This window comes from Oncorhynchus kisutch, linkage group LG22 (assembly GCF_002021735.2).
Source record: "Oncorhynchus kisutch isolate 150728-3 linkage group LG22, Okis_V2, whole genome shotgun sequence".
NCBI lineage: Eukaryota > Metazoa > Chordata > Actinopteri > Salmoniformes > Salmonidae > Oncorhynchus > Oncorhynchus kisutch.
The window spans coordinates 23,571,225-23,596,551 of NC_034195.2; the positions used below are offsets into that span (position 1 = coordinate 23,571,225).

General features: G+C 47.5%; 1 protein-coding gene across 5 annotated transcripts in view; it reads left to right on the top strand.

Annotated features, from left to right (window-relative positions):
• The window catches only part of LOC109867215 (zinc finger protein 423), a 143,091-nt gene that overhangs the window by 114,108 nt on the left and 3,656 nt on the right, over positions 1 to 25,327 (top strand). For all 5 annotated transcript variants that reach the window (XM_031801632.1, XM_031801633.1, XM_020456230.2 and 2 more), the window contains 2 exons: positions 12,068 to 12,199; positions 13,982 to 14,097. In XM_031801632.1, the coding sequence (XP_031657492.1) occupies positions 12,068 to 12,199; positions 13,982 to 14,097 (248 nt within the window). The remainder of the gene's footprint in view (positions 1 to 12,067; positions 12,200 to 13,981; positions 14,098 to 25,327) is intronic.

Consider the following 25,327-nt stretch of genomic DNA (forward strand, 5'->3'; position numbering starts at 1 on the left):
ACTCCTTTGTTGTGGATGTGTGTGCATTAATATTGATTTATTTTGACTGGGGGTCTATGAACATCTTGTTTGATGTCATCCCCAGGGGAAGGTCTCCCTCCACATGACCTCATAATGCTCAGTCATCTTTAATAACTTGCATCCTTGACACACTGATATTAATATTAGTGTGTTGCTTTAGACCACAGATAACCTTCAAACAGCCCTGGTTAGGAGCCCCTGTCTGGCTGCTAAGTGGTGTCGTTAGTACACAGTGCCGGGTGAGGCAGGCAGGCAGGGCTTGAGGGCTGAGTGGTAAGCTGTCTGTATCACTGGTGCAGTCTCACCCTGTGGCCATTGTGAACTCTGGTGCCTCTGCAGACTGATTGCCTATGTTGTGTTCTGTCCTGCACTCCGCTCCACACTGCTGCTAGTTAGGCTTGAATTCTTTCTGCCCCTCTCAGTGCGGAATCCCAGAATCATTTGGGAATCATGCTCACAACGAGACGCTTTTAAAAGACTCTGCTTCTACTCTAACTCACAAACAAAGTAGAGTTAGGAATTCTGGGAGAATGAGTTCCAGAGGAGAAGGGCATTTAAGAGCATCCTTAATACACTTGTCTTTTCCTACTACTTTTTTGAGGAAAAATGTACTTACTATGACTGATATGGTTGTCTTACCTAGCTATCTTAAGATGAATGCACTAACTAAGTCGCTCTGGAAAAGAGCGTTTGCTAAATGACTAAAATGTGAATGTAAAAATGTTCCTCCTTTCTCTGACATCAAATTGTTGGGAGCAAAGTGCTCTGCACTGTAGGAGGGACAGCCATTTGTGGTTTTATTTCGGAGAAACGAACGCTTCTCTTCCTGGTATTACAGAGCTCTCTGGTCACACTGATCACACCGGTTTGCCACCATGCTCTACAGGTATTTGTGCCTGCTCTGATTCCTTTGAATTGCTGTGGAATTATTTCAGTCTCACACACCGATATGCCCTCACATGTAGGAGCCGTGATTGGCAGCAATTTCCTTTCCGGCACTGTTCCCAGTATGATCTCCAATTGATAGGAGTTGTGAGTTGAGTTCCTCTCTCACATCATAAAATATATCAGAGCTATGGGGGACAGAGAGTAGAGATCAGGATGACCAATTACATTTGGAATATGGATTTTGTTTTCCAACAAGTCGTCTTGTTCTATCGTCTGGACTTGGTTCCGTTTGACTATTTTCCTCCCCTTTCCCTCCAAACCCTAACAGTAGAGTCTGCGAACACACACCAGCCGACATACACGCTTCGTGAAGAGACAGAGGGAGGGTTGTAACAGTTGATGCTTCTGGCAGAGGTTCACACGCACGACCTACAAATGATCAGTGTCTTCATTAGAGCTGCAGTACTTTTATGCACTCTTTTTTTTTGGGGGGGGGGGGGGGGAGAATGGATGCGCTGTGGTGTGTGTGTGTGTGTGTGTGTGTGTGTGTCTGTTTAGTGTGTGCTGGGATGTCTATCTGTGAGTGGTGTGCTGATGTAGAGTGTTACCGTGGGCCGGGCATGGAGTGCCTGAGCACAGCCCAGCGTGGTGGGGTTTGGCTGGGCTTGGCTCGGTGCCGCCCGGCCCAGTGTGGAACATCCAGAGGCAGCACACAGTTGGGCTCAGGGCAGGGGGCGGGACAGCCAAGGTCACTCCTACTGCTCCACTCACTATTATGGCCACAGAGCAGGCACTCAGCCAGAGACCATCTCTACATCTCTCTCGCTCTCTACATCACTCAGATGTTCTCACTTTATTGATATGAGTGAATCAATGTTGCCAAGGCATTGTACTGGATGGGAATTAAATGAATAATTACATTCTGCTTGGATGTTGTATTTATATTTTGATGTGTGTATTTTTCTGTACTCTATGTAATTTGTGGCGCATCTGTAAAGGAGACCTTGGTCTCAGTTTGACTCGCCCCTCCCCCCAAAATCATTTAATAAAGAATTCCTTTAATTGTCTTTCTCCATTTTCCCCCAGATTTCCCCTGGTATATAGTTATCTCCTCTACCGCTCTATTTTCTCTACGTCCTCTCTCTCTCTCTGTCTCTCTCTCTCTGTCTCTCTTTCTCTCTCTCTCGCTCTCTCTCTCTGTCTCTCTCTGTCTCTCTCTCTCGCTCTCTCTCTCTCTCTCTCGCTCTCTCTCTCTCTCTCTCGCTCTCTCTCTCTACAGATGGACACATTTGCAGGTTAACTTGAACAGCAGGAGGTGCATTATTAGCATCCTGCTGCTTTCTCATATTTGCTCAGATTCTTTCTCCCCCTCCTTGGCGGCCAGATAATTCACAACCAGCCGGCCAAAGACTGAGTTGTGTTTTAATGAAAAAGGAACAACTCAAAGGGAAGAGCAGGGCGGCAGACACACACAATCCTGGCTGCCGATCGCTAGCTACAAAGTAGGTTGGGATGTCTTTTGCATATCTGTGTGATCGCTCAAATCTGCTGTCGTTGGGGTTGTTGTCTGTGATTATTTCCCCTCACAGCTGAGAGTTGGGCTGGGGGTGGGGGACAGGAAATTAAGTCCCAGGAATCTGCCATCTCCCTTAGGGAAGAGATGACAATGAGAAATTGTTGTGGAATGGTTCATGGAGATTGCTTTTTAGCCGCTTTTGGGAGATCTACCGTGGATAAACCCCCCAGTGCACCCAGGGGCGTAGGATTAGGCATTCACATGCATACACACATGTATACAGATGAACACACACACACATGCACCACAGCATGGTAGGATTAGAAATACACATATAAAAGCATAGAAATGAACAAATGTGGACACACACACACACACACACCAATACACACAGTGCAGTGGCATTGTTGGCCTGGCTGCGTGATATGTTCTGTTGAAGGCCATGTCGGAACAGGGAAACATTCTCCCAGATTAAGCTTTCTTCAGTGTAGTGATGGTCCATCACCACTATGTTAATGATCAACAGTGTGTCTCTTTGTGCAAAATGTGTTTGAATACTATATTACTACAGACCATCTCTTGCAGCTAGTGAGGGTAGTAAAAGCGCCTTGTGAAGATTGATGACCAGTGGTGTTAGTTGTGAGTCCGGTCAGGTGCCTTGACTCTCTAGCAGCCCACAGCGCCAGGCCTCAGATTCAATAAGGCTTTCTCAGACCAGGGCTGTCCAGAAACACAGGCCAGCAGCAACCAGGCCTCAGATTCAATAAGGCTTTCTCAGACCAGGGCTGTCCAGAAACACAGGCCAGCAGCAACCAGGCCTCAGATTCAATAAGGCTTTCTCAGACCAGGACTGTCCAGAAACACAGGCCAGCAGCAACCAGGCCTCAGATTCAATAAGGCTTTCTCAGACCAGGGCTGTCCAGAAACACAGGCCTCAGATTCAATAAGGCTTTCTCAGACCAGGGCTGTCCAGAAACACAGGCCAGCAGCAGCCAGGCCTCAGATTCAATAAGGTTCTCTCAGACCAGGGCTGTCCAGAAACACAGGCCTCAGATTCAATAAGGCTTTCTCAGACCAGGGCTGTCCAGAAACACAGGCCAGCAGCAGCCAGGCCTCAGATTCAATAAGGTTCTCTCAGACCAGGGCTGTCCAGAAACACAGGCCAGCAGCAACCAGGCCTCAGATTCAATAAGGCTTTCTCAGACCAGGGCTGTCCAGGAACACAGGCCAGCAGCAGCTAGGCCTCAGATTCAATAAGGCTTTCTCAGACCAGGGCTGTCCAGAAACACAGGCCAGCAGCAGCCAGGCAGAAGCCTATACCATTTACAACAATCCTAATTATACGATCTACATAATCTTCAATCACCCCAATTAGCAATCTGTGATGGGTGTATTTTGTGTAGATGTATTCTGTATGTGTGTTGCAACTATTAAAGTTGAGTTTTGAGCATGGAATAAGTGCGGAGTTCCACCTTGAAGTCTGTGGGCAGCAGATTAGATCAGCGGGTGTATGCTAGACAGCAGTGCACGTTGTATGAGCAATATCAATGCGTAAAATAACCGTCCTATTTTCCTTCGTTTACTTGGTTTAGTTGTCTCCTTATTACAGATTCTTAGTTTTTACAGTGTTTTGGCACAGATCAGTTTTGAAAACCTTGTCCCTCAATCTCAGAAACAGCTGTGTTTGCCAGCAATAGCCAGAGAAAGCGCCAGTCACACAGATAACTGTATAAAAAGGAACACATTATTCACACCAGCCTTGATTACAGGTTACAGTCAACCGTTGTTGCCATGGTGATTAGCTGTAGATACAGAACAGAAGCGCTTGGTAACCTGGTTGGATGGGTTATGATGATTTGTGTTGCTGCTCTCAGTGGGAACTACCACAGAGTCACAATGCCTTCCACTGGAGAGAGTGATGTTGGTTGTCAGTGAATTAAGCAATAAGGCACGGGGGTGGTATATGGCCAATATACCACGGCAAAGGGCTGTTCTTAAGCATGACGCATCGCGGAGTGCCTGGATACAGCCCTTAGCCGTGGTATATTGGCCATATACTACAAACCCCCAAGGTGCCTTATTGTTATTATAAACTGGTTAGCAAACATATTTAGAGCAGTAAAAATAAATGTTTTGTCTTACCTGTGGTATACAGTCTGATATACCACAGCTGTCAGCCAATCAGCATTCAGGGCTCGAACCACCCAGTTAATAATGTCAGTTAGAACGTACACTGAGTATACCAAACTTTAAGAACACCTTCCTAATTTTGAGTTGCACCCCTCCCCTTTTGCCCTCAGAACAACCTGAGTTTGTCAGGGCATGGACTCGACAAGGTGTCGAAAGCGTTCCACAGGGAAGCTGGCCAATGTTAGCTCCAAGTTGGCTTGATGTCCTTTGGGTGGTGGACCATTCTTCATGCACATGGGAAACTGTTGAGCGTGAAAGACCCAGAAGCATTGCAGTTCTTGACACACTCAAACCTGTGCGCCTGATACCTACAACCATACCCCATTCAAAGGCACTTCAGTCTTTTGTCTTGCCCGTTCACCCTCTGAATGGCACATACACACGTCTGAACGGGACACCATCCATGTCTCAAGGCTGAACAATCCTTCTTTGACCTGTCTCCTCCCCTTCATCTACACTGGTTTGAAGAGGATTTAACAAGTGACATCAAGAAGGGATCATATCTTTCACCTGGATTCGCCTGGTCAGTCTGTCATGGAAAGAGCAGGTGTCCTTAATGTTTCGTACATTCAGTGCATGTTCCCAAATAGCACCTTTTAATTATAACTAAGGTGTTATGTAGGGCCTGTGTGTCAGTGTCTCATCAATGTGGTCTATCTGCAGCCTTTATGGACAGGCTGTGGGCTGATAATGTGGGCTAAAGGACAGAGGCATATGGAAACATATGGATGGGGTCAGTAAGAGGTAGAGGAGGGAAGATATAGAGCACCACTTGAAATAAATGGAGGCCCTGGGAGTGACTTGCACTTATAAAGACTTATCATATGGCAGTTTTATTGGGGCACTGATTAGAACTATTCCCACATGGGCACTTCTGAGCATTCAATTAACATTCAAAACACAAATATCTGTGCATACATTATACACCCCGCTCATAACAATCCGTCTGGGCTGTCTGGTGTTGTTATTGTGTAAGTTTGACATTTGAAAATATCATTTCCATATTTTCCCCCTCGCTTTAACCTAGCTCTGACAGATAATTGATTGTTGGGTTTGGATCATGCAAGAAAGGCATTTCACTGGACTTGTGCACGTACATAAAAAAAAATATATATATATATATATATATATATTTTTTTTTTTTTCGACCCTGAGATTTAAATTGACGTATAATTTACTTTTTGATTTGCAGTTTTTTTTCTTCCATGTGGCTGTGATTTATTTTTGACGTGTTCTCAAGATCCCTAAACATAATCATCTTGTCACCATATAGGCTGCTAGGTGTAAGCCGAGGACACGCAGCACTTCCAGGCTTATTTAGTTGATTATTTCCCATTTCTCTGGCGTTGGCTGGGGGGTCCCTGCCTGTCTCTCTGTGTGTTGCCTCTTTATCTGTGTGTGGGGGGGAAATGAGAAGCAGCTCTCCCAGGGAGAGAGGCCTGGATGCACAGCGGGCGGCCAGGGCTGCTGGGTAGGGGGCACAGGACTACTGCCTAAACTTGATTGGTGGAGCCCAGGTGTTGGGGAGGAGGGATGAGTTGTGATTGGTTGGAGGTGGGGAATTGGTGTGAGGAAAAAAAGAGTAGTGGTTAGTAGTTCAGTAGAATAGGACTAGCAGGATTATTGAGGACCTTGTCAGAGATGCGGAGGTGTCTTTGAGATGAGGGATTCCAGTCCCAGAGGCTGCATCCCTCTGTTTGAGCCGGGTGTTTGGAGTAGGCTAACCTAGCTAGCTGCATTTGCAGTGAAAGTGGGAATAAAATACGAAATATAGCTATCGCTCTCTCTCTTGCTCCTCCATTTAAAAGTGGTTAAACTACAGCGCCTTGCAAAGTATTTGTCCCCCTTGGCGGTTTCCTATTTTGTTGCATTACAACTTGTTATTTAAATGGATTTTTATTTGAATTTCATGTAATGGACATACACAAAAGAGTCCAAATTGGTGAAGTGAAAAAAACAAAACTATTCACCCCTTTTGCTATGAAGCCCCTATATAAGATCTGGTGCAATCAATTACCTTCAGAAGTCACATAATTAGTTGCACACAGGTGGACTTTATTTAAGTGTCACATGATCTCAGTATATATACACCTGTTCTGAAAGGCCCCAGAGTCTGCAACACCACTAAGCAAGGGGCACCACCAAGCAAGTGGCACCATGAAGACCAAGGAGCTCTCCAAACAGGTCAGGGACAAAGTTGTGGAGAAGTACAGATCAGGGTTGGGTTATAAAACAATATCAGAAACTTTGAACATCCCACGAAGCACCAATAAATCCATTATTAAAAAATGTAAAGAATAGGGCACCACAACAAACCTGCAAAGAGATGGCCGCCCACCAAACCTTACGGACCAGGCCAGGAGGGCATTAAACAGAGAGGCAACAAAGAGACAAAATATAACCCTGAAGGAGCTGCAAAGCTCCACAATGGAGATTGGAGTGTCTGTCCATAGGACCACTTTAAGCTGTACACTCCACAGAGCTGGGCTTTACAGAAGAGTGGCCAGAAAAAAAGCCATTGCTTAAAGAAACAAATAAGCAAACAGATTTGGTGTTCGCCAAAAGGTATGTGGGAGACTCCCCAAACATATGGAAGAAGGTACTCAGGTCAGAATAGAATCAAATGTAGCTTTTTGGCCATCAAGGAAAATGCTATGTGTTGGGTTTGCGCCAGACCTGTCATCATCCCGAGAACACTATCACTATGTTTTTCCTCAGCAGGGACTGGGAAACTGGTCAGAATTGAAGAAAATATGGATGGTGCTAAATACAGGGAAATTCTTGAGGGAAACCTGTTTCAGTCTTCCAGAGATTTATTTAGTTAGTTATGCACGCTCAACTTTTACATTTTTTGTGATATTTCTTGTTTGTTTCACAATAAAAAATGTTTTGCATCTTCAAAGTGGTAGGCATGTTGTGTAAATCAAATGATACAAACTCCCCAAAAATCTATTTTAATTCCAGGTTGTAAGGCAACAAAATAGGAAAAATGCCAAGGGGGGTGAATACTTTCGCAAGCCACTGAATTGTTTTTCTCTCCGAGTCAACTAGTCACCACATTTTATGCGCTGCAGTACTCGCTAGCTGCAGCTTAGGCTTTCAGAACTAGATTAATTATTTGATCCTTTGATTGGGTGGACAACGTCAGTTCATGCTGCAAGAGCTCTGATTGGTTGAAATATGTCCTCCGGAAGTTGTCATAATTACTGTGTAAGTCTATGGAAGGTGTGAGAACCATGAGGCTTCTAGATTTTGTGTTGAAGTCAATGTACCCAGAGGAGATGCTAACCTACAGTGCTGTTGTGGCTACTGTCGACCTTCATTGCAAAACAGTTAATGTTTCACTATTTACATTTTCCTGAAATTTACTGAGGAGTATGGTCCTCCCCTTCCTCCTCTGAGGAACCTCCTAGTGTCAAGGAATAGCAGAGTTTTAAAAGTTATTTTGATGGAGGGAGTTGGTGAGAGGAGGGGGAGATGATAAGAGTGAGTCAGGGGGGGGGGAAGAGCTGTGATTATCTAGTGTGCTTTGGAAGGAGAGTTTGTCTGTTTGCATGAAGGTTGGTTTCTACTGGGTGGAGAGATCCAGCATCCTACTGTTATGTAATCTGATAGGAGATTCCAAGCCGGTCAGCTCCATATGCTGTCCACGTCTGCCAAAAATATCTGGAGCCGGAGACTCCATCACGCTTGGCCGCCGGAGAGTGCGCTCCGGAAATATTTACTACAGATAATAGGAAACGTGTGAACCAGAGCCGTGGCCAGGAGAGAGGGAGAGGAATGAAGAGAAGAATAGAGAGGGATAGTCACTAGCAGAGTCACTAAACTGGTGATAGTAGAGTAGTGAATAGTGATGACTGATGGACGGACTGGCAGACGGAGATTTTGTTTGTGTGTAAACAAGATGTTTGTGTCAGAGAGAGATTGAGTGAAGGCGCATGAGAGTCTATGTGTGGGTGTTAGGAGCTCCAGGGATCAGCGCAGCATTGCAGCATTCTGTGTGTGTCTGAGAGGGAGAGTAGAGGTGGAGAGCTCTTGGGACCCCTCCAGCTCTGCAGCAGGTGTGTGTGTGTGTATACTCTGGCCCACATTGCCGCCCCACCACCATGGGTCAAGCTCAAAATGCCTCCGTTTCTCCCTCCTCTCCCTCTGTGTTTCCATGGCAACACACCTTGAGCTAGACCCCTAGAGGAGCCAAGCACCTCCATCTCACCCCCTCAACCACTCAGCCCTCCTGCCCCCCTCGCTCCCTCTGCTCTCCCCTGGTGTATCTCTTGCCGTCCCTGCCATCAATCGCCAGGCCAGGTTTTAGGCCGCAGGGCGAGGGGAGTGGGGCCGGGGCCCTGGGGAGGCCCAGCTCCCAACCAAGGAGCTCATTTGTGTGCCAGTGCACGCTGCAGGGTGTTGTGGGTGGGTGGGGGAGAGGAGCCGACAGGGGGAGGTGAGCTTGTGGGGGGGGGGCTTGTGTAGACGGGACTGTCCCCGGGGAGGGCTGTGAGTCAGGGCGCCACCTGGCTCCCTCTGGTCAATTAGCTGGAAGCACATTGGCTAAGCAGCAACAGAGGCAGCCGCCATGCCGTAGCAGTGTTTGTGCAGGATAAGAATCCTGTTCAGTTGGTGGAATAATAATTTAGGAATAATACATAAATATTGTTCCTTCACACCTTTCCTTTCTCCGTTGCTGCATGGCCCTCAATCTCTCTATCCACCTCAGTCTGTATTCCTTTACCTTCTTTCTTTCCCTGTATCGCTCTTTCTTCTCCCCTCTCTCTTCCTCACTCTCCCATCCCCTTTCCATGTCTCACACGGTCTCTCTCTCACTCTCCCTCTGTCTCACTCCCTCTCTCTTTCCCATTAGTGTCCTGGCAAGCCCTCATCAGTAATTCTGCGTATATGTGGCGGCGTCATGCCATTTCTCAATTAAGATGGTGCATACCTTAGGAGGTGGGGAAGTTTTTTTTTTCCCCCTCTCAATCGGAGTTAAATGTTCTCCCGGTCTCTCTATCTCGCCCTCACACACTCTCTCTTCTTCTCTTCACTCTGCATACTGATCAAGCCTCTTAACAGATCAGTGTGTTTTCCCCCGTTCTTTTCTTTCCTACTCTTTCTTCCTGTTCTCCGTGTCTGATCTGAGGTGCAGATAGCTGAAGTGGGTCCTTTTGAAGGATGAAATGTCCTGTAGCTATTTAACCTCTCCCTTCTGCCATACTAATGACTGCTCTATATGCTGCTACTACCAAACATGCCTACACTCATCCAACGTGTCAAGTCTGGAAACGTCTTACTTGTGGTTAATCAATTGAACCAGTTGGTGCTAGTAGTCTAATAGTCACAGAATGGCAAAGATAAGAGATCAACCACTAATAAGGATTGTATGTATGATATTCTGCATCAGTGATTTGTATAGCAGTGTAGTACAGTAGTAATTAGTAATTACTGTATATGTTATGCACTTTCTGCAAGTTGAATATAGTTTGGTTTTGTGTTCTAGTTTAGGACTCACCTTCACCAAACCTCTGCTTTCCTTCCCTCCCATCCTGCCCCAGCGTGGGCCTCCCGGGGTAACAGCCATGCAGCTGTGTGGCCGTCTCGTGGATCAAATGCTCTCTCAGACACAAAGCGGGTCATCAGGATGTTTCAGGGTCCTGTCATCTCTCCATGGTTCCCTCCCTCCCCCACCCACACACACACACACACAGCCCAACCAACCCAGCCCCAGTCCGCTTTGTGCCTGTCCGTGCACGGCTCACCAGCCCTCCCTCCACTCTCTGAAAGGGAGGACAGACAGAGTACACTCCCCATTCACTGATCAAAACCACTGTATTTGTCATAGAAAATACATTACTTTCGTAGGACACACACACAAAAACGCTTTGGGCCCCCTCACTCTGCGCCCCCGGCCCTTGTCAGACAGCCCAATTATCCCCCTGCTCTCTGTACTGAGCTCTGTTCTCTCTTTACTCATAGTTGCCTTCAATTCTCCGGATGTCTCCCATACATAACCCTCATTTCACCTTGGTTTTCACTTTTGGACCTGTAGGCTAGATCTATTGGTCAGTTGGTGTTTATAGATCAGTATTCTATTGGTCAGTTGGTGTTTGTAGGTCAGTTTTCTATTGGTTAGTTGGTGTTTGTAGGTGAGGATTCTATTGGTTAGTTGGTGTTTGTAGGTGAGGATTCTATTGGTCAGTGTCTGATCTGTGGTGCAGATGCTGTTGATTGTGGTTGTGGCTCTAGGGTTTTCTCTCAAAGACAGTTCTGAGGGAATCTCTCTCTGTGTCTCTGGGTTCATGAGAAATTTCATCTGCTGCTTCAATCTTGCCTCAATTTAATATTTGAATGGTAATCAACCTCCATCTCAGGGTGGTTTGGGACCGAAAGGCATCCCACCAAAACGTGATGTCTTTGAGGAAGCAGCAGCAGGGACGGGCAGAGCAAAGGAGTGCCCTCGCCAATCCCCCTAAGCCCCGTCCGCACCCAGCCCTTCCCCTAGCCATTCAGACAGGGATTAAGTCACCCTTGTGGAGGCCTTTGAGACAGAGAGGAGATTGGAATCAGTGGAGGTGGTTTGGGTATGGGGGGGGGGTCATGGGGGTGTCAGGGATGTTTGATTGAAGACTTTATCAACCCTGCGTGCCCCTGTTGCTGAGCAGCGGGGCACCTCGGGGCATGGGGGGGGGCTGTCTATGGTGGGACGGCAGGGGAGGCTGCCATCAGGGGGGACAGAGACCGGCGGCGGTGTCTTCCACGGTTCGGGACTCAGCGAGGGGCTAGGATTGGGGCGCAGTGGAGGCAATACGATGGCGCGGGGGCGGGCGCGGCTCGGTCCTGTGTGACGCTCGGCCGATAAGGCGGGAGCGTAGGCACCCAGCCAGGACCCAACGCCCACCTTTCATCTGTCCCACGGCGGAGGGGGCCGCTGATGGCATTCATGCAGGCTTAAAATAGAGCGGCGAGCAGGGGGAGGGCACATAGCCCAGACCACTGGGGGTGGCAGGCAATTACCGGCCGGGAGAGAAGAGGCACTGGGAGGGGAGGGGGGGGAGTGGGCCGGTCACACAGGCCAGATCTGGAGAGGATGGAGGGAAAGACGCAAGGAAGGACGGACAGCCCTCTCTTTCGGATTCAGACCTGGACCTGTTAGTGCAGGATCATGGTATCCCTCTCTGGGCTCTGTGACAGGGACATTGTGACCAAGGCATAGGGACAGGCATGTGTTGGAGCTGTGCAACGTGCTGCAGCATGAGCAGACAGGCAAGAGAGAGGCAATGTTTGAATGAAACTGCTATACTTTAGTACACAAACTACCTGTACATGAGCTTACACTTTTCCTTTTTTGTCTGTGTATGAGTGAGAGTGTGTGTGTTTGACGATAATGTGTGTGTATAATATGTTTATCCCCGCCTTCACTTTCTGACCCTCCTTGTTGTATGGTGTGTTCTTCTTTTACAGAGGAAGGCATCAATCACGAGTGCAAGCTGTGTAACCAGATGTTTGACTCTCCGGCCAAGCTCCTGTGTCACCTGATCGAGCACAGCTTCGAGGGCATGGGCGGCACCTTCAAGTGTCCCGTCTGCTTCACAGGTGAGGGGTCGGTGTGAGGCCTCAGAGGGGGGCCAGGTGGAGGGCAGTCAAGGTGCTTGAGTGTCTGACCAACATTAACATACACACAGAGACACGATATGAACACATGTTCCACTAAATCTGAAGGCCCTCACACAAAGTTGCACTGCACTTTGTCGCCCATTGAATAGCAGAGATGCTAATACATTGACCCAGATAAATCCTCTCCATCTCCTTATTCTTCTCTCCATACCTTCCACCCTATAACCCCTCATGTGGTAACATGTCGTCGTCCTCCTCCACTACTGAATTGAAATGTATTAACGATCAGTTCAGTGGAAGGAAAAGAGTTGGGTTGGAGAGAAGTCCTGTCTCAGGAAAGACATGGTAGTCCATGTAGTAAGTAGCCAATATAGAAAAAACTCACTCCATACATTGGAATTAAGTCCATTGTGCAAGAAGGTGAAAATATTATGACAAATAGCCAAGTAGACCAAGCAGACATGTTCCACAGAGGTCAACTCTGTGCCTCTGAGATGGAGAACTCAGGTCCTTTAACAGTCCTGTCGTGCTGATGGGAAAGTTAGAGTCGATTTACCCATGGTGCAACCTGGTGAGATGTCCCCTTGAGTAGGCCAGACTCCCTGTGACATGGTCAGCTCCACTCAGTCACAGCCATAGTCATAGGGCAGGGAAGGCCTAGCACAGAGACTAGCCCAGCCACAGTCGGCATGATTCCGGCACAGTCACAGCGACCATCACAGGGAACCGGCACAGGGCTGGCCAGGTGTAGCCAAGACTTTCAGGCCAAGCAGAGCGGCTCAGGGTTCTTCAGGCTTGGTCGTGGTCCCCTGTGTCTGATGTGCCCCGGATCAGAAAGGCCCTGAGAGGTCAGAGAATAAAGAGCAGGTTGAAAGAGGAGGGTAACTAATCCTCTGTGGCTGTCCGGCTGTTTTAAAGGCCCTCTGTACGTGTCCTCTGAGTTAAGCAGCCTCTCCAGGCAGCAGGCTCAGTCACATTGGACTTCTAGCTCCGCTGTGGGAGTCAGAAATCATTATAGACACTGAGACACAGACATGGCTGACCGCAGCTGAGACTAAATGTTGTCTGTCTTTGTCCATTGTCTTCTGCCTGTTCTCTTACTTCCTGTTTGTCTGTCTGTCTGCTTTTTTGTATGTTTCTCTATCAATTGGACATCCCAATCCCTCGCTGTCAGTCTGAGTCTCCCTGCTTATATGTCTGTCTGTCTGTTTCTGTTAGTCTGTCTGCATCAGAAGCTCAGACCATGAAGCAGCCCCCCCCCCCCCGTCTCCCTCTCAACAGTTGTTTGGTTGTGTTCTCCCCCCACCCTCACTCCTTTCCACAGGTACACAACACTCTTTTTAAAAGTTTAACTCTATTCCTGTGCGGGTTATGAATAAGTAAGGGGATGCTGATCCTTTGGGGAGGGTTAATAATTCAGACTCTCCACACACACACAGCAAACTTAAGTTTACTGAAACAAAACATTAAAAAACCTGGCTGCCTCCCCATCTCTCCATATCTAATCCCCTCCCTGTCATTGCTCTTTTCTCTTTATCTTTATATTTACGCTGTTGAAGTTGTTGTTTTAGTGCAATGAGTGTCTTTCCCTCACCTCTGTATTTGCACGGAGAGCCACAGATTCCCACTATTCCTCCTTTTCCTTTTCCTCCAGTTCATTCAGTAACCTAGCTCACTGTTTAGCATAGCTCCACCCTGTCACTGGTCTTTTTCATCCCAAACCAATCATCTAACACGCCCTCTCCTTCTCCCCACCCCCAGTCTTTGTCCAGGCCAATAAGCTGCAGCAGCACATCTTTGCCGTCCACGGTCAGGAGGACAAGATCTACGACTGCTCCCAGTGTCCACAGAAGTTCTTCTTTCAGACTGAGCTCCAGGTCAGTACTAACTACATATAGACACAGACTGATGTCATCTCCCAGCAGCATTTCTGCCAGGCACCACTCAACCAATATAATCTGAAATCATATGATCTGACTTCAATAATAATTGCTCCTAATGGAGTAAGTAGGTTATCAATATTTTTTGTCTACCTCGGTTAATGGTCTTCATTACCAGGATTCCATTGCAGTCTTGGACGCAGGGTATACCTGAACAATGTTTTGTGGTATGGTTGATTTAATGATTTGAAGAGAAAATGTGTAACTTCCTTATGGGCATGATTAGACCCCAGTGCACTGCTAATCAATCAGCTCTCCTGCTGGGTTCTTTGTAACCCAATATTAGACCTCTGATTAATCATTTAATGAATGAATGAGATGAGGTCTAAGGGCATTCCATAGCGACTTCATTCATAGATGATAACTCATGGTCAAATGACTGTACCTTCGTAGCATGTGTCCCGCGTCCAGAGCTACATCCATAATGGTCAACGTTCTGGTGGAGCATTGCCGTTTGATCAGAAAACGATGAAACCCAGTGTTTAGATGCTAATCCTCCCTCCCTTCCAAAATCTACAGCTCATATGGATGGCAATGTTTTGTTCTCGCTTTGCACACACACGTTTCCTCGACTTCCCCTCTGGGGCAGCATGGTGCACATTGCAAGGCTGATTAGCTAGACAAACAGGTGTGAAACACAGACTGGTGTGTGTGCAAAGTGAGAACACAACATGGAATCCATGTTTTGGTTTGGATTTGGGGGGTGGTAGAATCTAACAATTGGATTACATTTTTTCCTGGGCACCGCTCAGCCATGCAGACGACGACCTCCCAATCGGAACCATCTACCGATTATGGGTATAGCTTCGGGAAGTGGGAAAGCATCGCCAAACAGGCACAGACACAGGTCGGCAAATAACTTGCAAGTGTTATACTGCTAGACAGAGATACAGTATACTGTACAATCTCTGTCTAGAAGCTGGGCTAGGCCCTCTGGTGTGTGCACGCACACACCTCCCCTGATGCGCATACACACACACACCCCTCCCCTGACGCACGCACACACCCCTCCCCTGACGCACTTTCACACGCCTCCCCTGACGCACACGCACACCTCCCCTGACGCACACGCACACCTCCCCTGACGCACACGCACACCTCCCCTGACGCACACACCTCCCCTGACGCACACACACACTTCCAGGAAACCATTACCATAGTGAGAGGCCATCATTTAGATGCCCAGCCTGGTCTCATAGACTAGATGTAACACAGTAAACGAAAATCAAGGACACTCCATGAAGTATGATATGTTACGATTGGTATGGTTACATAAGACAGATGGTTACTTAAGGCAAAAACAAAAGGAGGGTGGTTGGTTGGGATCAATAGGTGGGCGTATAACGTGAACGTCTAGAAACCCAAAGGCTGCGTGTTTTAATCTCATCACGGACAGCTTTAGCATTTTAGCTAATTAGCAACTTTGCAGCTTACTACTTTCTAACTACTTAGCATGTTAGCTAACCCTTCCCCTGGCCTAGCTAATGTTAACTAACCCTTCCCCTGGCCTAGCTAATGTTAACTAACCCTTCCTCTGGCCTAGCTAATGTTAACTAACCCTTCCTCTGGCCTAGCTAATGTTAACTAACCCTTCCCCTGGCCTAGCTAATGTTAACTAACCCTTCCCCTGGCCTAGCTAATGTTAACTAACCCTTCCCCTGGCCTAGCTAATGTTAACTAACCCTTCCCCTGACCTAGCTAATGTTAACTAACCCTTCCCCTGGCCTAGCTAATGTTAACTAACCCTTCCCCTGGCCTAGCTAATGTTAGCTAACCCTTCCCCTGGCCTAGCTAATGTTCGCCACATCGTAACATATCTTAAATATTGCAAATTCGTAACATAGTACGAATTGTAATTCAGAACATATCATCTGAAATGGATGATGGACGTTCACAAATGATTGCATACCAAATGTAACATATGATACTAATTTGAGTGTCCCGGATTTTCTTTTTACTCTGCTATGTCTACCCGAGTCCACGTTGCGCAACCACATACTTAAATATATATTAGTACACCCACACTTATACTAACTCGTTCAGTTTTAGACACAGAAGACACTGACACACAATAATGTCCAGATCCAGCCACCCCTCCCCTCCATCAGGTTGACTTCCTTCCTTCCCTCCGTCCCCTCCTCTCCTTCCTCCCACCCTCTCCTGGCAGGGTTCTGGCCATGTTGGGTCGTTAGGATCCAGACAGATCGAGGAGGACCAAGCTCTGTATAACTCACTCAAGAGTGGGTCCAGTGGGCAGCTGGGGTCAGCGTTATTCTGCCCTGCCCGTGGCTGGATCCATCATCCTGAGAAATGAGCTACAGGCTGGAGGATGGACCCACCCAGCCGCCTGCTACTAACACACCCTCCCTCCCACTCTTCCTCATGTGGCTCCTCCCCGCTCCACTAGGGTGGATGGTAGAGGAGAGGGTCTGTGTGTATGCTAGCCCTGGGAGTGAGTTTCCTGTGAGCTTAATGTCCAAATAATATCAATGGCTCCATTTTGGGGCTATGACCTAAATCTCCTGACCGGTCCACAGAGCCCTCAAGCCCCCCCCCCCTTCCGTGACAGTGATGTAGGGCCGGCGGCAGTGGGCATATGGCCGGTCAGTCCATTTAGCAGCAGGAGGAGTGCTGGACCCTGTCGGTCACTGTCTGCCTCACCCCGAGGCCGAGCGACTGAGAGATAAACACCAGCCGATCGCACAGTGTGGCACGGCCCCCTCTTGTGCCTCTCCACCTTTCCACACTCCTCCATTTTCCTCCCTTCCTTCCATCCTGGCCACACCTCTCCCCTCCTGACCGGGTCACACCGTCAATAATAAGTCATTTTCCTCTCTGAGCTTCTTTAAGTAGGACCACTCACTCCATCACCAAGCTAGGAACACCATACTCACATGGCCACAGCAGAATCCTCTGATGAGTGTGAATCCTTCTTCCATTTCCTGGCCCTGTTCCATATCTGAGCATTGACTCCTACTAACCACCCCCACCTGCCAGCCCATCGCTCTGCCTGTCCCCAAGAGGAGCAGGTCTAAGTGGGGGAGATGGAGTGGTCTGAGTGGGGGATGTGGGCTGGTCGTGGAGGTTAGTGGTGAGGCTGGTTGTTGTGGTGTTTGTGTTTAATGAGGTCTGAATGGATGGCTGGCCTGGGCTGTGCCGGGCTTGGGGTTCCCTACCCCAGCCCTCTGAGGGCCCACCCAGGGCCACCCTCCTTTAATCCTTCAGCCTTCCCACAAGCATTTGGTGGGACACGTCACTGCATCATCCTCTCTCCCTCATGGCCACCTATCCCACCTCCCTTACTTTTCTGAACTCTCTTGCTTTTGCCTCCCTCTCTTTCTTTTTCTCTATCCTAGTCCCATATGTACCAGCCCCCATGCATATTTTAGCCCCTCTCAGCTCCTCTCTCCTCTAGTCCTTTGTGCCTCTCCCCAGTGCCCCATAAATAGTCCAGACGTAAGCCGGTAAATAAGTGATGCTTATTGTCCCTGATCAGCACTGCTATACCCAACCTGCCAGATCTGGATTCCTTTACTGGAAACTTCAGAGACTTGGCTTTTTTGTGGTTGTTATTTGTCTCCCCCAGGTGCCTTAGAGCCTCCACCTCCCCGTCTCACCCCTCTGTGGTCTGCTGTCATTGGCTGACCACATGGCTGAGCTTTACACTATGCTGGTTAATTCAACCCTCAGGGGGGGCGCTGGCGCTCCCCACCCAGGCCAGCACACCCCCTCTGTTGGCATGTGTGTATACACTATTTCCTTTAGCACTAGTAAATATTTAACTCCAGTCAGCAGTTTAGAAAGGGAGGGGATGGGGGGAAGGAAGGAGGGGGGTCCTCTGGCTTGTTTGTTTGTTGATTCCTCCTCCCTCTACATCCCGAAAGTGTTGAATATTTAAGTGCAGTGCATTCTCACACAATGCTCTTATAATGGTAGGAGCTGGGGTTTGGGTCTTTGAGCAGAGAAGGCACACGATTAACATGCAGTGTCTGATCTCTCGGTCTGCCTTGTTTGATTGGACAAGTTGTGCACTGAGCAGTGTCTTTGTTAGCCTCGTGTATGTTCACGTTAGGAAATGTGTCTGTTTTAGATTGCGTTGCGCTATGGAGTCTAAGTAGTGCTTTCTTTAATAGTCCTTGTCTATGCTCGCTGCCGTAGCTACGCTACAGTGTGTCAATATTGTAGTGTGTCTCTCTGAACTAAGGATGTGTTTTTGGATATGTGTGTAGGTGGCTGGGGAGTCCTTAGTTTGATCACCATGGCGTGCCACAGTGTGGAGGCAAGATTTGATCTAGGTGTCCCAGTGGCGGTGTCTGGTTGAGTCCCAGCTGCCCCGCTGTGCAGAGTGTCGCTCCATGTTATTAGAATGGGGACCAGGGGGGCTCTCTGCAGACCCCACTGCCCCCCCCCCCCTGCTCCCTCCCGTAAGCTGATTGGCCAGCTCAGAGAGATGCAGTCTAGGGACTGCATGCACCACATACAGGATACAGCTGTCTGGCTTGGCATACCTGTCTGTCTGAGCTGCACCACAGAACACTATGGTCCACTGTGGTAGCCTACACTGGTCTAGTGATCAGGCAGTGGTGTGAAGCTGTGGTCACGGTATCAATGGTATTGTATTTTTCAGCTCAATAATCACGTTAATTGTATAGCAACAACACTTAAGGAGGTGAGAACAGGGATTTTGAGTTGTGCTTGGGAAAAGGGTTAAAGGGGGGTGGGAACAGGGATTTTGAGTTGTGCTTGGAAAGAGGGTTAAAGGGGGGTGAGAACAGGGATTTTGAGTTGTGCTTGGAAAGAGGGTTAAGGGGGGGTGAGAACAGGGATTTTGAGTTGTGCTTGGAAAGAGGGTTAAAGGGGGGTGAGAACAGGGATTTTGAGTTGTGCTTGGGAAAAGGGTTAAAGGGGGGTGAGAACAGGGATTTTGAGTTGTGCTTGGGAAAAGGGTTAAAGGGGGGTGAGAACAGGGATTTTGAGTTGTGCTTGGGAAAAGGGTTAAAGGGGGGTGAGAACAGGGATTTTGAGTTGTGCTTGGGAAAAGGGTTAAGGGGGGGGGGGGGGGGGGTGAGAACAGGGATTTTGAGTTGTGCTTGGAAAGAGGGTTAAAGGGGGGTGAGAACAGGGATTTTGAGTTGTGCTTGGAAAGAGGGTTAAAGGGGGGGGTGAGAACAGGGATTTTGAGTTGTGCTTGGAAAGAGGGTTAAAGGGGGGTGAGAACAGGGATTTTGAGTTGTGCTTGGAAAGAGGGTTAAAGGGGGGGGGGGGGGGGTGAGAACAGGGATTTTGAGTTGTGCATGGGAAAAGGGTTAAGGGGGGGGGGGGGCTCTGCAGCCTCTGCATAGAACATGGAACAACCTCTGCACAGAACATGGAACAACCTGCAGACCTCTGAGGAGATGGAACAGGAACATACTGTCATCCCTCACATCCTCCGCCCCAGGACATGTTTAAGTTGTTTACCTGTTTCTGTGTGTTTTGTTTTTGTTCCCGAACTCCCGCACTGCGAAAGAAACTCAGACAAATTTGAGTGAGGTGAATTCAAATGAAAAACGCTCTACATGGGGTGAGCTAATCTTCTGAGGGAATCAAGACATTCACATCCTGTCGTCTTACCATGGTGTGTGTGTGTGTGTGTGTGTGTGTGTGTGTGTGTGTGTGTGTGTGTGTAAGCATTATTTGCTACAAGCCTCTGAAAGGGACTCTTTGAATAAGGGTTGTTGACTAAAGATCCAATGACACCCTGTATAATACCCACACACACATTCCCCATAGGGATTCTGTCACAAACCTCCCCCTCATGAAACAACCCTACTTAAGTGATATGAAGAGAGAGGGAGGAAGAGAGAGGGAGACCATGGCTGCCCTGGTGCCCGGAGAGATGAGGTGTCTGGTAGAAATTGAATAATTTAGGGGCCAGCGTGGAAGTGGGGAGAGAAAGGCTGGGACAAAGAGGAGGGAGATCCATTGGGATTGAATCAACTATTCTATCTCCTTACCCTCTCCATCCCTTCTCTATCTGTCTGTTACATTCCATGATTTGTATTCTATGAGAGAGAGAGAGAGAGAGAGAGAGAGGGAGAGAGTGAAGGGGGAAGGAGGAAGGGAAGGGGGGCAGTTCTCTCCTCCTGGAACCTGTCCCTGTTTGTGTGTCTGCCTCCACAGAGCAAAGCATCGTACCTAGTCAGACATGACAGTTTAACTGAGAACTGTTGTCGCGGTACAGGACTAGCGCTGTATGGTGCGGTGTCGTTCCACTCATGCCAAAACAGGAGCGGAACTGTCATGGCTGTGACAGTGACGTATGAGCCGGGGTATTGTCCCTGAGTGGGTTCTCCTGGCACAGTGTAGAGACGTGGTTACACTGTGATCTGATTTGATCAACCATAAATATGTGGATTACGTCACTAGATCAACATCATGGTAATGGTATTTTCTTTCTTTCTCTCTCCCTCTCTCTCTGTCATTCTCTTGGTCTCTTTATCTCTATCGTTCTCTTTCACCATCTCTCCCTCTCCATCATAGAGAACACATAGGATGGGGTCTTTTACACCCTGATGTTCTCCGTTCAGCAGCTGGAGGCTGACACAAACACACTCTATAAATCACACACACCACTGACAGCTCACAGTTGCACCATCAACCCTTCCTCACGCTCTCCTCTCTGTAAAATGTTCCCATCTCTCTCTCTCTTTCTCGCTTTCTCTCGCTTTCTCTCGCTTTCTCTCGCTTTCTCTCGCTTTCTCTCTCCCCTCTGGGTGATCATATTTGTGACACCACAAAGCGCACCACATCAAACCCCTCCCCTCACCCCTCTCTGTGCACTTTTGTTCCCTACTCTTAGCTTTCCCCCTCAGTTTAGGGTGCATTGTAATCAAATTGGCGGGCTCCCTGGGGGCCTGTGGGGATTGGGTCTGTTATGACAGTGACACGGAAAGGGAATGGGAGTGTGCTTTAGTGATCAGGCCGGGCGGGCTGGGAGAGCGAATGGGAGAGCAGCGCTGCATGTCTCTCTGTACTCTGTCACCCATGGCACAGTCCGTCTGGGGCCCCTGAGCTCATCTGGCACTAGGCACTCCACTACGCCCCATAGAGCCTGTACAGCCACAGGCCCCCTCTCTGTTCTTTCTCTGGGTGTACATGTTCTTATCATATTGTGTATATAAGTGCACATGTTCTTATCATATTGTGTATGCAAACCAATAAATATTTGAGGGGATATTCTCACACACTAACACAACATTCAAATTGTATTTTAGAGGGTATGCCAGTCAGCAGTTGGATCAGGAGTTCATGGTAGGTGTGTTATTTTGTTAGCCTATACAGGGGGATGATGAGGGACTGAACCCCATAGCTGTGTAGGCCAAGGAGAGACTCATTACTGGCACCAGCTGAATCATGCCTATTTTCTGTAATTTAGCTGAAGCTATTTCAACTAGGATGTTATAGTAGGTCTAACTAGGTGAGTGTGTTTCTATGTGGTTTTGTCTTATGGCTAGCCAGTTCTGTGAGTGTTTGTGTGTGTGAGTCTTTCGGATGCGCTTGTCTCTGAGTCTGAGCTTGGCTTTACTGAAGGATAACAGCAGGGGAGGGGAAGTCCCCCTTGGGTGACAGGGTGGGGGCCAGGGGGGAGGATGGCGAAACAGGACATGTCAGGAGAACGGGCACATTTATTGGGTGGGTTGGGAGGTTAAGGAGAGGCGGGGGGAGGAAAGAGGGAATACAAGGGGAGGGCAGGGGGGCGTTTATTTGTAGCACACTCCCCAGTGAGTTTCCTGTCTCTCGGAGGTGAAAACCTGGGAACATATGAAGCTTTAAGACAGCCCATCTGTTAGTCTCCGGCCCTTGGAAGACTGTCAGCGGTCTAAAAATAAGGCACACTAAAGTGCACCGGGCGGCAAAGGTGGTTTTTAATTTAGTGTTAAAAACAGAGCAGAGAGGGACAGGCTAGCGTCCTAAGAGTAGAGCCTCTCCCAGATTAATACAAATGTAATAACTCAAATATAGTCGTTGCATAAGTATTCACACACCTTTGTTTATCAGATCACATAATCATTTATATTGACTCACTGTGTGAAATAATAGGGGTTGAAATCATTTTTTGAATGACTACCCCTTCCTCTGTCCCCCATACATGCAATATCTGTAAGGTCCCTCAGTCAAGTATTGCATTTCAAGTACAGATTCGACTACAAAGACCAGGGAGCTTTTCGAAAGCCTCATAACGAAGGGTAGTGATTGGTATATAGGTAATAATAACAGACATTGGATATATCTTTAAGCATGGTCAAGTTAATAATAATGCTGTGGATGATGTATTAAACCACCTAAACGCGTCAAAGATGTAGTCGTCCTTCTGAACTGCAGGAAGGAAACTGCTCAGGGATTTCACCATGAGGCCATTGGTGATTTTAAAACCGCTATGGCTGTGATTGGAAGAGAAAAAATGAGGATGGATCAACAACATTGTAGTGACTCAATAATGACCTAAATGACAGAGTCAAAAGAAGAATAAAAAGTATTCCAAAACATGCATATGTAAGCAATATGGCACTAAAGTAATACTGCAAGAAAACACAGTAAAGGAATACATCGTTTTTGGCCTGAATGTAAAGCCTTCTAGGAAACTCCAACGCATCACTGAGTAACTGCCTCCTTATTTTCAAGCAGCGTCTATGGAGGAACTTTGAATGTTTTTGGACTTCTGAGAGTTGGCTTAAAGTTGGACCAGAGCTAGCTCGCTAACAAGCGTCTGTGTGCAGAGCGGCACCAGAATTAAAAACACCTCTTACCTTTTTAGTAGTTAATAAATCCAATGTGAAACGTGATAAATATAGTGTCCGCAATTAGCATTGAAAATAATGTATCAATTTTTCTCAAATGAAACATTTCTCCCTCGTTTCTGAATCACACTTGTAACGTCAGCAGGCTACAGTAGCTTTATGTAATGTCAGTAGGCTACAGTAGCTTTATGTAACGTCAGCAGGCTACAGTAGCTTTATGTAACATCAGCAGGCTCCAGTAGCTTTATGTAACGTCAGCAGGCTACAGTAGCTTTATGTAACGTCAGCAGGCTACAGTAGCTTTTTGTAATGTCAGTAGGCTACAGTAGCTTTATGTAACGTGAGCAGGCTACAGTAGCTTTATGTAATGTCAGAAGGCTACAGTATCTTTATGTAACGTGAGCAGGCTACAGTAGCTTTATGTAACGTCAGCAGGCTCCAGTAGCTTTATGTAACGTCAGCAGGCTCCAGTAGCTTTATGTAATGTCAGTAGGCTACAGAAGCTTTATTTAATGTCAGCAGGCTACAGTAGCTTTATGTAATGTCAGCAGGCTACAGTAGCTTCATGTAATGTCAGCAGGCTACAGTAGCTTCATGTAACGTCAGCAGGCTACAGTAGCTTTATGTAACGTCAGCAGGCTACAGTAGCTTTATGTAACGTCAGCAGGCTACAGTAGCTTTTTGTAATGTCAGTAGGCTACAGTAGCTTTATGTAACGTGAGCAGGCTACAGTAGCTTTATGTAATGTCAGCAGGCTACAGTATCTTTATGTAACGTGAGCAGGCTACAGTAGCTTTATGTAACGTCAGCAGGCTCCAGTAGCTTTATGTAACGTCAGCAGGCTCCAGTAGCTTTATGTAATGTCAGTAGGCTACAGAAGCTTTATTTAATGTCAGCAGGCTACAGTAGCTTTATGTAATGTCAGCAGGCTACAGTAGCTTCATGTAATGTCAGCAGGCTACAGTAGCTTCATGTAACGTCAGCAGGCTACAGTAGCTTTATGTAACGTCAGCAGGCTACAGTAGCTTTTTGTAATGTCAGTAGGCTACAGTAGCTTTATGTAACGTGAGCAGGCTACAGTAGCTTTATGTAACATCAGCAGGCTACAGTAGCTTTATGTAATGTCAGCAGGCTACAGTAGCTTCATGTAACGTCAGCAGGCTACAGTAGCTTTATGTAACGTCAGCAGGCTACAGTAGCTTTTTGTAATGTCAGTAGGCTACAGTAGCTTTATGTAACGTGAGCAGGCTACAGTAGCTTTATGTAACGTCAGCAGGCTACAGTAGCTTTATGTAATGTCAGTAGGCTACAGTAGCTTTATGTAACGTGAGCAGGCTACAGTAGCTTTATGTAACGTGAGCAGGCTCCAGTAGCTTTATGTAACGTGAGCAGGCTACAGTAGCTTTATATAACGTCAGCAGGCTACAGTAGCTTTATGTAATGTCAGTAGGCTACAGTAGCTTTATGTAACGTCAGCAGGCTACAGTAGCTTTATGTAACGTCAGTAGGCTCCAGTAGCTTTATATAACGTCAGCAGGCTACAGTAGCTTTATGTAATGTCAGCAGGCTACAGTAGCTTTATGTAATGTCAGCAGGCTACAGTAGCTTTATGTAATGTCAGCAGGCTACAGTAGCTTCATGTAATGTCAGCAGGCTACAGTAGCTTCATGTAACGTCAACAGGCTACAGAAGCTTTATGTAACGTCAGCAGGCTACAGTAGCTTTATGTAACGTGAGCAGGCTACAGTAGCTTCATGTAATGTCAGCAGGCTACAGTAGCTTTATGTAATGTCAGCAGGCTACAGTAGCTTTATGTAACGTCAGCAGGCTACAGTAGCTTTATGTAACGTCAGCAGGCTACAGTAGCTTTATGTAACGTCAGCAGGCTACAGTAGCTTTATGTAATGTCAGCGGGCTACAGTAGCTTCATGTAATGTCAGCGGGCTACAGTAGCTTCATGTAACGTCAGCGGGCTACAGTAGCTTTATGTAACGTCAGCGGGCTACAGTAGCTTTATGTAACGTCAGCAGGCTACAGTAGCTTCATGTAATGTCAGTAGGCTACAGTAGCTTTATGTAATGTCAGCAGGCTACAGTAGCTTTATGTAATGTCAGCAGGCTACAGTAGCTTTATGCAACGTCAGCAGGCTACAGTAGCTTCATGTAATGTCAGCAGGCTACAGTAGCTTTATGTAATGTCAGCAGGCTACAGTAGCTTTATGTAATGTCAGCAGGCTACAGTAGCTTATGCCTCGGAGGGGAAAGGGCAGGTTGCCTGCACATACACTGCCGAAGATTTTCAGCTGGCAGGCAGACACTGGAACAAGTTTCTGAGTGATGGAGTGAGGGCTTTGCATAGGCACCTTGTTGCGTTTTTTGTGAGACTGA